This window comes from Bolinopsis microptera, chromosome 7 (assembly GCF_026151205.1).
Source record: "Bolinopsis microptera isolate Bmic1 chromosome 7, MBARI_Bmic_1.0, whole genome shotgun sequence".
In the NCBI taxonomy this organism is placed as follows: domain Eukaryota; kingdom Metazoa; phylum Ctenophora; class Tentaculata; order Lobata; family Bolinopsidae; genus Bolinopsis; species Bolinopsis microptera.
This window is the reverse complement of record NC_087078.1, coordinates 3,184,944-3,199,229: the sequence shown is the minus strand read 5'-3', so window position 1 is coordinate 3,199,229 and position 14,286 is coordinate 3,184,944. Positions and strand designations below refer to the sequence as shown.

Sequence of the window (14,286 nt, the reverse complement as noted above, 5' to 3'; positions counted from 1 at the left end):
ATTGCCTTAGCTATGATAAAAGCAGCATTAATATTCAATAATCATGGGAAACCTCGACTCTCAAAGTTTTTCACATATTACACTGAAGAAATGCAGCAACAGATAATAAGAGAAACGTTCCTTCTCTTGTCTAAGAGAGAAGATTCAGTCTGTAACTTTCTCGAGGGTAGGTTCATATTTACACTATATTCTTTATTCTTTATTCTTTAAATGCGCCTTTGAAAGCAGTCCGCGCACTCAGTAGCATTCTTATATTTGGTTGATAGTACTGAAATTTAACAAACAAGTGAATTAATTAACTAATACTGTTTGGTTGATGGTTATTAACCCTGTAGGTGGTACCCTAATTGGGGGCAGCGATTTCCGGCTAGTGTACCGACACTACGCTACTCTGTACTTTGTGTTCTGTGTGGATAGCAGTGAGAGCGAACTGGGAATACTCGATCTCATTCAGGTGGGTTATTAGAATTTAAATAGCTAATTGGCAATTTGGTTAATGATGTAGTAAACTTCCACAGTTTTGTGATTTCGACAAAAAATATGTGGTTTTCCACTTTCTACCACGACTGTCGACTACGTTTTACCTTTTACCGTGAATACTTTTTACCTTTTAGACGAATTTTTGATACTAATATATTTTACCTTTTTAACAGTTTTTTCTTGCAGGTATTTGTGGAAACACTAGACCGTTGTTTTGAGAATGTCTGCGAGTTGGATCTGATCTTCCACATGGACAAAGTGCACTATATATTGCAGGTACATCTTATCGGAGCTCTCAGCTGGATTGATATAAAATAATAATTTTATAAGTTGATGGCGACAATCTCCATAATAACGTGCCTATCTTGAATTGTGTTAATGAGATCCTCAAAGATTACAAAACCAGTAAATCATTAACCACCAGTAGTGATAAAAATAGAATGAGTTTTAGGAGCTCATGTTGTAAAATGTAAAATTAATTCCAGGAGATAGTAATGGGGGGAATGGTTGTAGAGACTAATCAGACTGAGATACTAACTCACATTGAGGCCCAACAGAGGATAGAGAAACAGGAAGCAGGTCCGATTATGTTTAATTTAAAGTTGTGAGCTTCATTTCTGGGCGCATGCTTTATTCAGATATAATTTATTTTTAATCAACGTCAGTTTAATTGTTAAATGATAGATTCACCAAAACAAACTGCAGGAATTTTTAAACAGGGTGCAAGTAAGTTTGGTGATTTATGCCTGAGTAATTGTCAAATGTTGTACATTTTGTCTGTAAATTGTAATTGATTTTTAATCGATTACTTTTCGATTGATGTCAAATAAGAACTTTTGGACTACAGGGTGAGTTGAAAATAGTGTGTGGAAAGTAAATGGCTCTAATTTTTTTGACAAATGAAATTTCCACTTAATTTTTGCATATTTAGGTAATGAAAATAGATACTTTTTATAATAATACAATTAAAATACTTAATAATTAATAATTTGCTCAACCCATCGTCCTTTATTAGCTAGGACATATTGATAACGTGTAAGACAATTGTCTATAGCCGACTTGACTGTATTATGGGGGCAGGGGGGTCTTCATGGAAATTTTCTCAAAATAGACTTTTTAGTTAGTTGTTTCTGATAGAGGGGAGTAATATCTATCAGATGCTTTTGATGCCGTGGAAAAATATCGTTCCTAGCCGAAATTATTGCCGGTCAAAGGTCAGCGCGTGTGTGGTAATTGTATTGCGCGAGCGATTTTTGATCGCGTGCCCTGAAAATCGAGTCTAAAAATCTATTTTCTCCTGCATTTTTTGAGCAATCACCCTGAAACTTTCAGTATATGTTCTAAGGATCATTTAGAAGAGATGAGCCAGACAAAATTTTGAGATAGGCCTTTAAAAAATTTGTATTCGATTTTGAAAATCTTGGACCTCGTTTTTTGATGATTTTTTGAGGTCCACGATTTTCAAAATCCAATAAAAATTTTTAAAAGGCCTATCTCAAAATTTTGTCTGGCTCATCTCTTTTAAATGATCCCTAGAACATATCCTGAAAGTTTCAGGGTGATTGCTTGAAAAATGTAGGAGAATATAGATTTTTAGACTCGATTTTCAGGGCACACGATTTGAGAACCCCATTAGGACGAATTTAAGATTTTTTGGAAAACTGCCAAAAATCAACCAAATTATGAGTTAGAATCAAATGAGAGGCAAGAATGAAATATGTAAAGTTTATGAACTGATAGCAATTCACCTTTCAAAATTTGCTCCTTCATAAAAAAAATTATCGATTTTTACTTTCCACACACTATTTTCAACTCACCCTGTATATATTGTAGCTTGTTTGTTTGTACAATAGAAACTCATTGTTTGCCTGTAGAATGTATATTGACCACTTTTCGATTTTAAAATGATGAAAACGATTTGTCGTTACACTTATAGTGCAGCGATTGGCAATGTAATGCTTCAACTATTGTGAGCACTGTCTTTTTGTAAATGATGACGTTTTGTATTTTGTACGTATTAATAAGACATTGTCATTAACATCTTTTTACCGCAAATCAGGATGGTAATGATTATATTTCTGTCTCTACTGACCTCTACTGAAGAGCACTGACCACTACATTTGACTCATGTGACGTAGAGACCTGGGTCCAAATTTGCAATTTTACATCGACAATGGACTGATACTTTACTGACTTCTACTACTGACTACTACGAAAAAACTAGCTAGCACGATGTCTTAGCTACCATATTCACTCTGCTCTACTTGGAATCTCTTTCAGGAATGGGCGGGGCCCCAGCTCGAGCTCTCTCTGCTGCTAAGAGCATGGCTCCAAACGTTAACCTGCCCAAACTAGCTGACTTACAGAATATCTCACTTCCTTCATTTAAAAAACTCTAGGTTTAGTCACGCTAAAAGGGCTAATGTTCTTAAAAGATGAACTTGTTTCGTTTAGAATTATGTTAAACTGTTAGTATTAATGAAATATGACGGTCTATTCTAGTCGGTGTGATTGATTTTGTGGATATGATTCTAATCTTTAGTTAATTGACGATGTCAATTCATGGCAGCTCGGCGCGGCACAGTAGCGCATCTCGCCGATCTAGCTGTGAGAAGCCTCATTGAGTGCGCGGCGCGGCACAGTAACGCATCGCGCTACAAATCTTTAGCTGATGTTGATGAGGTACCATTCACATATTATGTAAGCCAGATGTTGACCTTCTTAAATTCTTAGACCCCCACCATGTAAGCTACTATACAGTATACAGAAATCATAAATCGTTTCCAAACCCCTCCCCCAAGGCTGGCTTGCATAATACGTGATTGAACCATAATTGAAAATTTTATCTCGATTGAATAATATTAGTTCTTGTTTATGACACATGCGAAGTAAATGTAAGAATATTTTTTAACTTTTGTGGTTTCAAATTAATCTATTTCAAGTTGATGGAAACTGTTGTGTGAATATTTTATGTATTTCATAAATCTTTTATTAACTTTCTAAGAGCCAAATGAATAAGTCAAGTCTATAGGAAATATAAGTTAACTTAGAGTTAGAGTTAGAAAAAATCTCAAAAAGATTATTCCCATTGATATACTGGAAAGTGGAAATTAACTATTAGATATTACTCTCTGCGACCTAGCTAGGCCTAGGGTTCCTTAAGATTTGGCCAGGTACTAACAATAACTATTTATTAAGCATACGCACCTATATTCAGTATTACAAAATGTTTGTTTCCTATTTGAGACCCCCCGCCCCCCCCCCCCCCCCCCCTCCTATATATTTTGTTCAATATGATTGATAAATTATTCATACAATATTATAGTGTAAGTACACTGGATGTACAAGATGTAAAACTTGAGTTTCATTTTTAAAGACCTGATAGTTGGTATCAAAGGTAATTTTGGTTAACAAGGCCGCTATGGAGTGATGGGGATGACCTAAAATTGCATAAATGTTGATGGAGAAATTAATGGAAAAACCTTTGAGTAAATTGACATGTTATGCCATTTTAATGCCATGGATTTTGGTCTGAACATTGAATTCAGTTCATATGCAATATGGCTAAAACTTTGTAAAAGATTAGTTTTTCTGAATTTTAAATTCCAAAATGGCATAAATTTCTATGGAGAAAATAGAAAACCTTGGACATTTTTTAAAGAACCAGTTTGCTAGTTCTTAAGTTCTCGTCTTATTCGATTATTATTAAACTAATTATGTTCATTATTCACTGGGGTAGAGCCAGAGGACACGACTACGAGTGCGTTGTATCACGTTGTGACCCCACGGTCGTTTCACTATGGTAGAGTTTCTACGATACAGGGGGAGCCGCGCACTCGTGCGCGGCGGGTCATACAACGTATGACAACGAGTGCGGTAGTTTATGGTTTATATTTATAGCCAGATCTGAGATCATGTGAATGTGATCCGCCCTCGTGTCCACCCTTTTTAGGAAAGTGTTGACGGATGTTACTCTGTACTCATCTAAATTTCTTCGAAGTAGCGCGCGCCGCTTTCTTCTCGATGTTACTGGGCCGCGCTCAGCCTGTCATTCCGCCTAATCTCTATTAGATGATTTACCAACATTAAAGCCTGGGGTCCTCAGGTAATTCTCGATGGCACGTGCTTCGAAGTAGCGCGCGCCAGGCCAGACCATTAACAATGGTCAAGAAAAGTGTCATCCGCCTTTATGTCATCCGTCCTTGTGTCATGTCCATTTCCCCTTTGTCAGTGCTGCACGCCGCCGCCGATGATTTTCCGGCCGCCGCCGCCGTTTTCAAACGACGTACATGGCGTGAACCTGTTTATAGTTATACTTATACGCCAAATGCACCGTTTCGTATTTTTGGTGAGATTAAGAATTTTTTGAACGAAATCTAACATTTCAGACTTGATTCACGATGTCAATCCTTCGCAGCTCGGTGAGGCACAGTGGTGCATCTCGCCGATCTACCGGTTGCGAGAAGCATTATTTGATGCGCGCGCGACCCAGTAGTGCATCGCGCTACAAATTTCAGACCATATTACATATTATTTTCTATATATTTATAATTTCTACACGAGTGGATCAGGCCAGGATACTGTAGCAGGCATCGCTAATGTCGATATTTTTCCTCATATTACGAACTTCTTGTCAGAATTCAAAACTGTTAAAAATTGCTCACCACATGGCATTATTCTAGAGGAAAATTTAATCCGCGAAATCGTACGTGACCTTACGCCGATTACGCCGCCGACGATGTTGACCACGCCGCCGTCTTTTTGGGAAAAAACAGCGGCGTGCAGCACTGCAGTCGATCCTGTACGCTGTAGGATGGAACATTAATATTTGGTGTCTATACTGAACTAAAACTCCCAGATTTGTTCAGAGATTGAGAGGGAAGAGCTAAACGAAGCATAGATGAAGAGTATGACTACGAGTACTACGATTTTTGCTGGGGTAATTCCAATATATTATTATCTGAGGACTCCTCGCCCAGATTTCCATAAACTGGACTTCGACCTCAGTGATTTGGAGGTAACAGACGATTTAATTAATTGATTCATTTAACTATCGAATCATTAAATTGATTGATTTGCAAACTGCCGTAATTTCATAAGTCCAATTTAATCGATTGGTGGCGAAAGGTTGTCAAACAAAAAGCCGACAATTTTCAATCTGGCAGCTGAGTCGTTTTTAGTGCAAGCTTTATAATTCACAACAGTGTGTCAGGGAACATTTAAAAGACGTCCCAAATTGAACGTCTGCAAATCACCTTCTTTTCCTATAAAAACAAACCCATTTTTAGATACTGGAGGATGTAGCAAAAGTAATGACTGACGGTGACGAAGGAACAGCCGCAGTTCTGCTGGACAGTGCGGACCACTGGGCCTGGTGGAGGGACATGGTTAACAGTTAAGAGGCTGAACATGGGCGAGGCTGGCTTATACCACGATATCGCCGTTTTCATGTTCTGTTCGCTCAATTAAACGGAGCAAATATTTTTTCCGTTCACCCTTTTGTAATAAGGCAATAGTTTAACCTTTTGAACGCGAGCATTAATAGGAGCTGATTGTTGTGATTTTATCTCGTCAGTAAGATCTCGAAAGGAAACCTTTTATCGGTTAAAACTAAGAGACATTTGTCAATTGTATTGAAAATGTTTTTTTTGAAAAACTGAATCAATTTATCATAATTGTAATATTTTCTTATCATCGAATAAAAAGTGTTCATTCTGTTTGTACAATATCCGATGAATAGTGATTGAAAAATTTGTAAATTGTCTACGCATGCATAATCATGATGATGACTTAAAGTAATGATATAATTTAAATGAAAAAATCTTTGGGTAAATTAATAAAAGCTGATTGTTGTGATTTTATCTCGTCAGTAAGATCTCGAAAGGAAACCTTTTATCGGTTAAAACTAAGAGACATTTGTCAATTGTATTGAAAATGTTTTTTTAATAAGTATTTACCGTGATATTATTGTGGTTTTTGAATAAAAAGTATTAAGTTGCAAACATTTGCTGCAAACAAATGATGTTTCTGTACCGGCCATGTATATACTACAATACCTCGTTATTCTTCGACTGGCACCTCAAATAAGGTCCTATCTGCAAGTTCGACTTCATGTTCATCTCCTGTGATTTCAAATAGGATAGGTAGGTGGTCTGAACCTAGTTGATCATCATGAGTACGCCACTTGGTTGAGTCTTTAAGGTTTTTGGACACCAGCGTTATATCTGGGGAACTTTTACCTCCGGTTCTTGTGCTTCGTGCGTTGCTGCGGAAAAGTTAAATTGAAGGCTCAGTTAAAAATCAACAGCTCTTTGCAGCGATTTTCGTTAATCATTTACTCAAACCCATTTCAGCAAGTGCTGGTTTTGTTTAAATGAAAATAAATAAATCGATCATATTAGTATTTGCACCTAGGATTTTTTCTCGTGTGTGACTCTTTGTTGTTACAGCAAACTATATCTTTTGATAACATAAATCGTTCGATCTTCTTGCCCCTTTCGTCTTCATTTTGATATGAGTCCCACTGTGTATGGTGTCCATTGAAATCACCTGCAATCACGCAGTTGTTGGACGCATCGATTATGCGATTGATGTTATTTGGATTAAGCTTAGCGGCTGGAGACCAGTAAACATTTGTTATATCAAGCCAATTCCCCTTCTTTTCCTTGATGCGTATACTAAGCGTTTCTACACCTTCAACTATTTTGCCTCCGTTTTCTTTGAAATTTAAATGTTTATTCACGTAGATCAGCAGTCCTCCTGCACCTTTCTTCGACGGTCTATCTTGTCTGACTGCAGAGTATCCGTGTATTGCTGGAGTTATAGAATTTTTAGTAAGCTTGGTTTCTTGGATAAGAACTATATTTACATTTTTATTCTCCATTAGCTTTCTGAGTTCCACAGATTTTGTGTTGATGCCTCTTGCGTTCCATTGTAGAAATGTGAAGTCGGTTTCCGGTTCTTGCAGAGGTACTTCAAAACAAACGTCACATTCCCAAGCATCTTTCTTATGTAAGTCATTGTAAAGTGTGAGTTGCCGTTTTAGCCCCGTGCAAGCTTTATGAAATTTTCCCTTGCATATGTTACAACTGATTCTATCTAGTTCTTTGTATGTTTGCTTTATAATTTCATCACATTCGAGGCATTTGATTGAATGAACATGGCATTTCCATATTCCACCGCGCTTTAGTTCTGTTCGAGTAAAACCGCTGCAAATCTTTTGTTTGTGACAATACGATGGACATCCGGATTGTGCGCAGGAGAGTGATTTCTTGCTGAGCGTCTTTTTAGTGCATCCTTCACATTCCTTACCACGCCAATTTTCGATCCCATTCTCGGTACTCATGCTTTCTCTCTGTTCAGGTTGTTCAGGTTTGATTGAATGAACATGGCATTTCCATATTCCACCGGACTTTAGTTCTGCTGGAGTAAAACCGCTGCAAATCTTTTGTTTGTGACAATACGATGGACATCCGGATTGTGCGCAGGAGAGTGATTTCTTGCTGAGCGTCTTTTTAGTGCATCCTTCACATTCCTTACCACGCCAATTTTCGATCCCATTCTCGGTACTCATGCTCTCTATCTCTGTTCAGGTCAACGCTGTCTGGCCTCCTACTTTAAGAGGGAGGTCTTATCACCATGTCCACCGAATGCAACTCCTGCTAGCTGCATGCCAGGACTCATGCTAATAGTACCTTAAGAACGACAAATTTAGTCTACCATAAATTTAGTCAAACTAAAATTGTTGTAAACAAAATTTCATGAGACTAAATTTTTCGGCGACTAATTTTAAAGGAGACCAAAATTTCAGTATAGCATGAATATTGAATATTATTAAGCTTACATTGTTTATAGGGCTTCATAATATTAATGACATCACTGCTCCTACTGCACAAAACCGTACCAAAGTCCTACCTTATCGGACCTTATTTGGACGGACATTACTTGAACGGACATAATTGTGAACGGACATTAATATGAACGCTAGAAGGCAATCAAAACCATCAAAAATCCAAATTTTTTTCATCTTTTTTTTACGTTTTTTAAATTTTAGCAAATTATTTTTAAATATATTTTTCATACAGTAAGTAAGAAAGGCAGCCTTTAATCAGTAAACATGTTAAAATATGTGTACATCAACATGGTTATTGTCTAATATCACATATCATCTTCATCAAATGGGTTTTAGGGCATTAAATATTCCATGCTTAAAGCATCAGTAATAACCGCTTTTTGGAAACCTTTTTTTATCAAACTACCTCGGTCCTGCATTTCAGTGTAAACTTTTACCACCCATTCGGCGTGAAGTGGTTTTTATCTTAGACAACTTTAGGTTAACCTTAACATCACTTGGAGCTTTCCCAGCACTTATCTGTTTCATTACCTCTCCTGTCCTCCTGAGTAATATGAACTATAACAACGTCGGACAATATCCTTGGTAACACGATTTACCATAATATCTAGAGGATGTAATGAGAAACAAGTTTGACATGTTGGCGGGGACTAGCTTATGAACAATGTTGTTGAGTGCCATAATTTCGTTGACTTTTTCCGTCAAGTGACCCTTGAAAACATCATATACTAAAAAAGTTGTCTGTGCCTCCGGCAGACCAAGGAGAACCTTTTCGTCGTTAAGATACGACACTATGATGTTCTTGATAAAATTTATTGTTGTGGATTCATTTGCCCAATGTTTCTCGTTAAAAATAACCTCAAAGTCTTTCGGAAATGTATATTTAGGAATAAGTAGTGATTGCTTTGTTTTTCCCTCGTAGATCAACTGCATAGGCAAAAAAATTTAGATCAAGATAGTGGTCATGCCATATAATGTGATATTTACAATTTAGATCTTTAAAATTGTATAATAACTTGTTTCCATTGATTCAACGATATAGTTTAGTCTAATGATAGCTATTGAAATTGAATGAAATTAAAAGTTGTCATATTCTGGACATAAAGTTCGAAATGGAAACATTTTCAAAAAAATTCAACGGACTTTAACTTGGACGGACATTAATTGAACGGACTTTATTTGAACGGACATTAAGGTGAACGCTAGGGCCTCCAGCGTTCAAGTAATGTCCGTCCAAATAAGGTCCGATAAGGTATTGCACTTAAACTTAAAGTTAAAGTGTTAGAGCTCCTCTTGGACATTACATTTTTAATCGATCCATCCCATTATGCATGCTCTGTTGAAACGGCTGAAGGATCATATCGACATAAATTACGTCGTATGGAATGGAAAATGGTCTCGAAAAGTCAAAAATTGTGACTAAAATTGTTGTAGACTAAAAATTTGCGAAATTTGCGACTAAAATTATGGTAACCAAAATTATGGTAACCAAATATATTGTGAACCAAATTTATTGGCCATAAGGTATTCAGTTTTTATCGCATCAAAAGATATCTATCACAACTGAAGAAGTATTAAAGATAAAGTAAGAAATAAAATATGAAAAACTGATAATAATAATAATAATAATAGGATTATGGCCACATGGCCATCTCGACAAAACTTGAAACCCAACTGCACTCTACGCTATTGCAGTTCGCACAATATTATCAAAAAGAAAAATGTTCCTATCCGGAACATTTAATGATTAATTATTTTTAGGACGTTAACATGTAGTTCTGAATTTAACAATCAAGAAACATTGATTCCTCGGTATTTAGCAATCAATGGGTTATTAGACATGAAATGTGCATATGAATCATGCTCACATGTATTTATTTTTGACATCAAGGTTTCGCTGAGATCCCAGAAGTGACCCTTTGACGATGCTCCACTCGCTATCAGTTCATTTTTATAACATTGAAGTCGAGCTTTGAATGCGTCTACTGAACTGGCTTCTTTAACATACCTAATTAACATACCTAATTAACATACCCAATTAACATACCTAATTGTAATTTATGTCAGTATACATCACACAAGGCTCCCTAATAAGTAGTAAGTCCCTACTTTATTAGAGTTAGACTCCTGCATAGTGCATAGTATGCTCACTGAAGTTTAGGAAAATTAACACTTCTGTCTTCAAATTAATTTTCACCTAATTTCCGTCGGTGCAATTGTTATGCTACTGGCCTCATCATTCACGTGATATGAGTGATGTAATCATGGCTTAAATTGCATTTTGAAACGGCATGCTGTGACTACCCATGGGTAGTTGGTAGTGATAGTTGCTCGGTCTTTGAAGTGGGTAGGCTCTACAGACTATTCCATCAAATTAGAAACGAATATGTTTCACCGAAAAGTCCTTGAGATGTATAGCTGGCGGAGATCGAGCCCAGTAAACTGCTGACATATGCTGCAGAAGACAAAACACAAGGTTCGTTTTGTGCAAATTGACTTTAAAGATTTCAATTCTGTAATTGTTCTGGGCTAGCTGCTGTCAAATCACAAATTTAAACTGCACCCACTTTGTTTCTAAGGTACTTTGTCCACTTTTGAGACTTATGACGAGGTTTCATCATCCTAACTTCTCGGAAAGTGCCTCAAAATCACAAATTATAGTTTGAATTGCTTAGAAAAGTGCTTAGCCTTAAGTACAGTCACATCGGCAAAAACTACATGTTCTGATGAAAATGACCCGTTCAAACCATTGGTCATCGAAAATAAGACGAAAAATTAGCCTTAAACTGTTGTGATAAAACATTGGTTGTAATATTGGGACACGCTGAAATAGAAAATTTGAGATTTCGTTAATTTCTGAGAAAAGTGCTTTACAGTCACATCGGCAAAAACTACATGTTCTGATGAAAATGACCCGTTCAAACCATTTGTCATCGAAAATAAGACGAAAAATTAGCCTACTGTTGTGATGAAACATTGGTTGTAATATTGGGACACGCTGAAATAGAAAATTTGAGATTTCGTTAATTTCTGAGAAAAGTGCTTCAGTACAGCCACATCGGCAAAAACTCCATGTTCTGATGAAAATGACCCGTTCAAACCATTTGTCATCGAAAATAAGACGAAAAATTAGCCTTAAACTGTTGTGATGAAACATTGGTTGTAATATTGGGACACACTGAAATAGAAAATTTGAGATTTCGTTAATTTCTGAGAAAAGTGCTTCAGTACAGCCACATCGGCAAAAACTCCATGTTCTGATGAAAATGACCCGTTCAAACCATTTGTCATCGAAAATAAGACGAGAAATTAGCCTTAAACTGTTGTGATGAAACACTGGTTGTAATATTGGGACACGCTGAAATTAAAAATTTTAAAATTTCGTTTTCTGACAAAAGTGCTTAAGTGCACCAATATTAAAAAAAACTTTATCTGCGATCATTCTGATCTAAAATTTTACGACAAATTGATTGGTGATGGTTTAAGAACACCAAAACAATCCCTTCTCCCCAGCGGATTCAAAATAGTGGCATTGGCAACGAGCGGGAATGAAAATTGAAACGTTGCGATTCCTTATAAAATTTTGTTTTCGAATCAGAATTCTACCAGCATTTCGACGCTTGTTTTGACGAAGAGTCGATTGGTGATAGTACGGGATAATGATAAATACATTTCTTTCTTTAGAAATTAAATTAAGAACTCAGATGAGGCTTTCTTCATAAAGGCCAAGGTTTTGTGAATTATCTATATTATATTTTAAAATTGACGAATTCCCCCCGGCAACGGGGACATAGAAGAAAAAAACTGAAAATTGACTTTAAAATGACCCTCTGGCGTGACCAATTTCAGCTCGCAAATGGAGTTGAAACCTCGCCATTTTTAGCAGGGTTGTAAATAAAGGATAGGAATAGGCTAAAGCATTCTTATAATTTTGATTAAGGCTTTAGATTTTCTATAATTAACGTCTGAAGTGATATAAGGTAAAATAAACGTTAGAATAATATTAATGGCGTTATTTTAACAAATAAATATAAATATAAATAATATTTTAACAAATAAAAGGTAAACAGCGTCGTTGCTTAGCAACATCAAGAGATTGCACGTGCGCGAGCAAGAACATATTAGCAACGCGCGTTGTCATGTTCTATGATACGTCATGATAACTACTTAACTAGCTCACATTACAATTTACGCTATGACTATCCATAACTTTGGTTGTGATTGATGTTTTTTGATGCAGTAAAAGTATTGATTAGGGAATACTTAAATAAAACATTTATCGTTATCGGCAATAAAATACAGTTTTATTGTAATACAATACAATTTATATTACGGAGCTAGATCGTAGATAGATAGATGATAACAAGAAACTATAAGTATAACATAACTGATTTTAAATTTCCTTGAATAAAGCGTTCAGCTAGCGGATGTACAGGTTTGAGGAAGCCTATGAGCTAGGTAAGCAGATAACTTAGTGTTTACCTTACTGGGCCGCGCTCAGCCTGTCATTCCGCCTAATCTCTATTACCAACATTATAGCCTGGGGTCCTCAGGTAATGTTTACCATGTTATAAGGCACAACACTCATACTCGAATAAAACTTTAAAATCGTCAAGAAAAATGTATGGTCAGGAACAGGTTGTAATGATACGGAATATTAAAACTTTCCCTTTGATCACGAATCAATACTATCACAGTGCTGGCAAGCACGACCGGTGCATTTATTGTGGGTATACTATGTACCCCCTTTACTATTATACCCCCTTTACTATTATACCCCCTTTGGTACACGTTACAAGCCTCTTTCGTGCACGCGAAGCGTGCACTCCGGCCGGAGGAGGCGGCCGAAGGCCGCCGCCTCCGGCAGGAGTTTTTCAGGCATTAAGACTCATCGGAAGTCGTTCAGCAGATTTATTTTTAGTTCAAAACATTCTAATTTGATGTCAAAGATGACAGGAATAAAAAATATTTATGTTGAGATTTTTAAGAAATTTGCATAAAATACTCGCCAGCAACATTTATCGTTATCGGCAATAAAATACAGTTTTATTGTAATACAATACAATTTATATTACGGAGCTAGATCGTAGATAGATAGATGATAACAAGAAACTATAAGTATAACATAACTGATTTTAAATTTCCTTGAATAAAGCGTTCAGCTAGCGGATGTACAGGTTTGAGGAAGCCTATGAGCTAGGTAAGCAGATAACTTAGTGTTTACCTTACTGGGCCGCGCTCAGCCTGTCATTCCGCCTAATCTCTATTACCAACATTAAAGCCTGGGGTCCTCAGGTAATGTTTACCATGTTATAAGGCACAACACTCATACTCGAATAAAACTTTAAAATCGTCAAGAAAAATGTATGGTCAGGAACAGGTTGTAATGATACGGAATATTAAAACTTTCCCTTTGATCACGAATCAATACTATCACAGTGCTGGCAAGCACGACCGGTGCATTTATTGTGGGTATACTATGTACCCCCTTTACTATTATACCCCCTTTACTATTATACCCCCTTTGGTACACGTTACAAGCCTCTTTCGTGCACGCGAAGCGTGCACTCCGGCCGGAGGAGGCGGCCGAAGGCCGCCGCCTCCGGCAGGAGTTTTTCAGGCATTAAGACTCATCGGAAGTCGTTCAGCAGATTTATTTTTAGTTCAAAACATTCTAATTTGATGTCAAAGATGACAGGAATAAAAAATAGTTATGTTGAGATTTTTAAGAAATTTGCATAAAATACTCGCCAGCACTGTTTGCTGTTATACGAAATTCGGTAAAAAACCCAAAATCGCCATATTCAGGAGCCTTAAAAACCATGTTAAAATCAAGTTAGAGATCTGAAATTTTTCAGGGCGTCTAGACGTTGACCAAATCGACTGCAAAAAAAGTTTCAGGTTTCAGGAACATCGGGAAGTGGGTTTTCTAGAACCCCTGTTTTACGACAGAT

The 14,286-nt window shown here is 36.7% G+C and overlaps 1 protein-coding gene across 2 annotated transcripts; it reads left to right on the top strand.

Annotated features, from left to right (window-relative positions):
* Positions 1 to 12: 12 nt before the first annotated feature.
* On the top strand, positions 13 to 3,832 carry LOC134817792 (AP-3 complex subunit sigma-1-like). Of its 2 annotated transcripts, XM_063827118.1 has the most exons (6): positions 13 to 166; positions 336 to 454; positions 667 to 756; positions 966 to 1,059; positions 1,186 to 1,206; positions 2,761 to 3,741. In XM_063827118.1, the coding sequence occupies exons 1-6, from the start codon at positions 13 to 15 to the stop codon at positions 2,877 to 2,879; spliced, it is 597 nt and encodes a 198-aa protein (XP_063683188.1). In that variant the 3' UTR covers positions 2,880 to 3,741. The 2 variants fall into 2 exon arrangements, with proteins under 2 accessions (XP_063683188.1, XP_063683189.1); XM_063827119.1 differs by lacking the exon at positions 1,186 to 1,206 and having other exon boundaries at positions 2,761 to 3,832.
* The last annotated feature ends 10,454 nt before the right edge of the window (positions 3,833 to 14,286 follow it).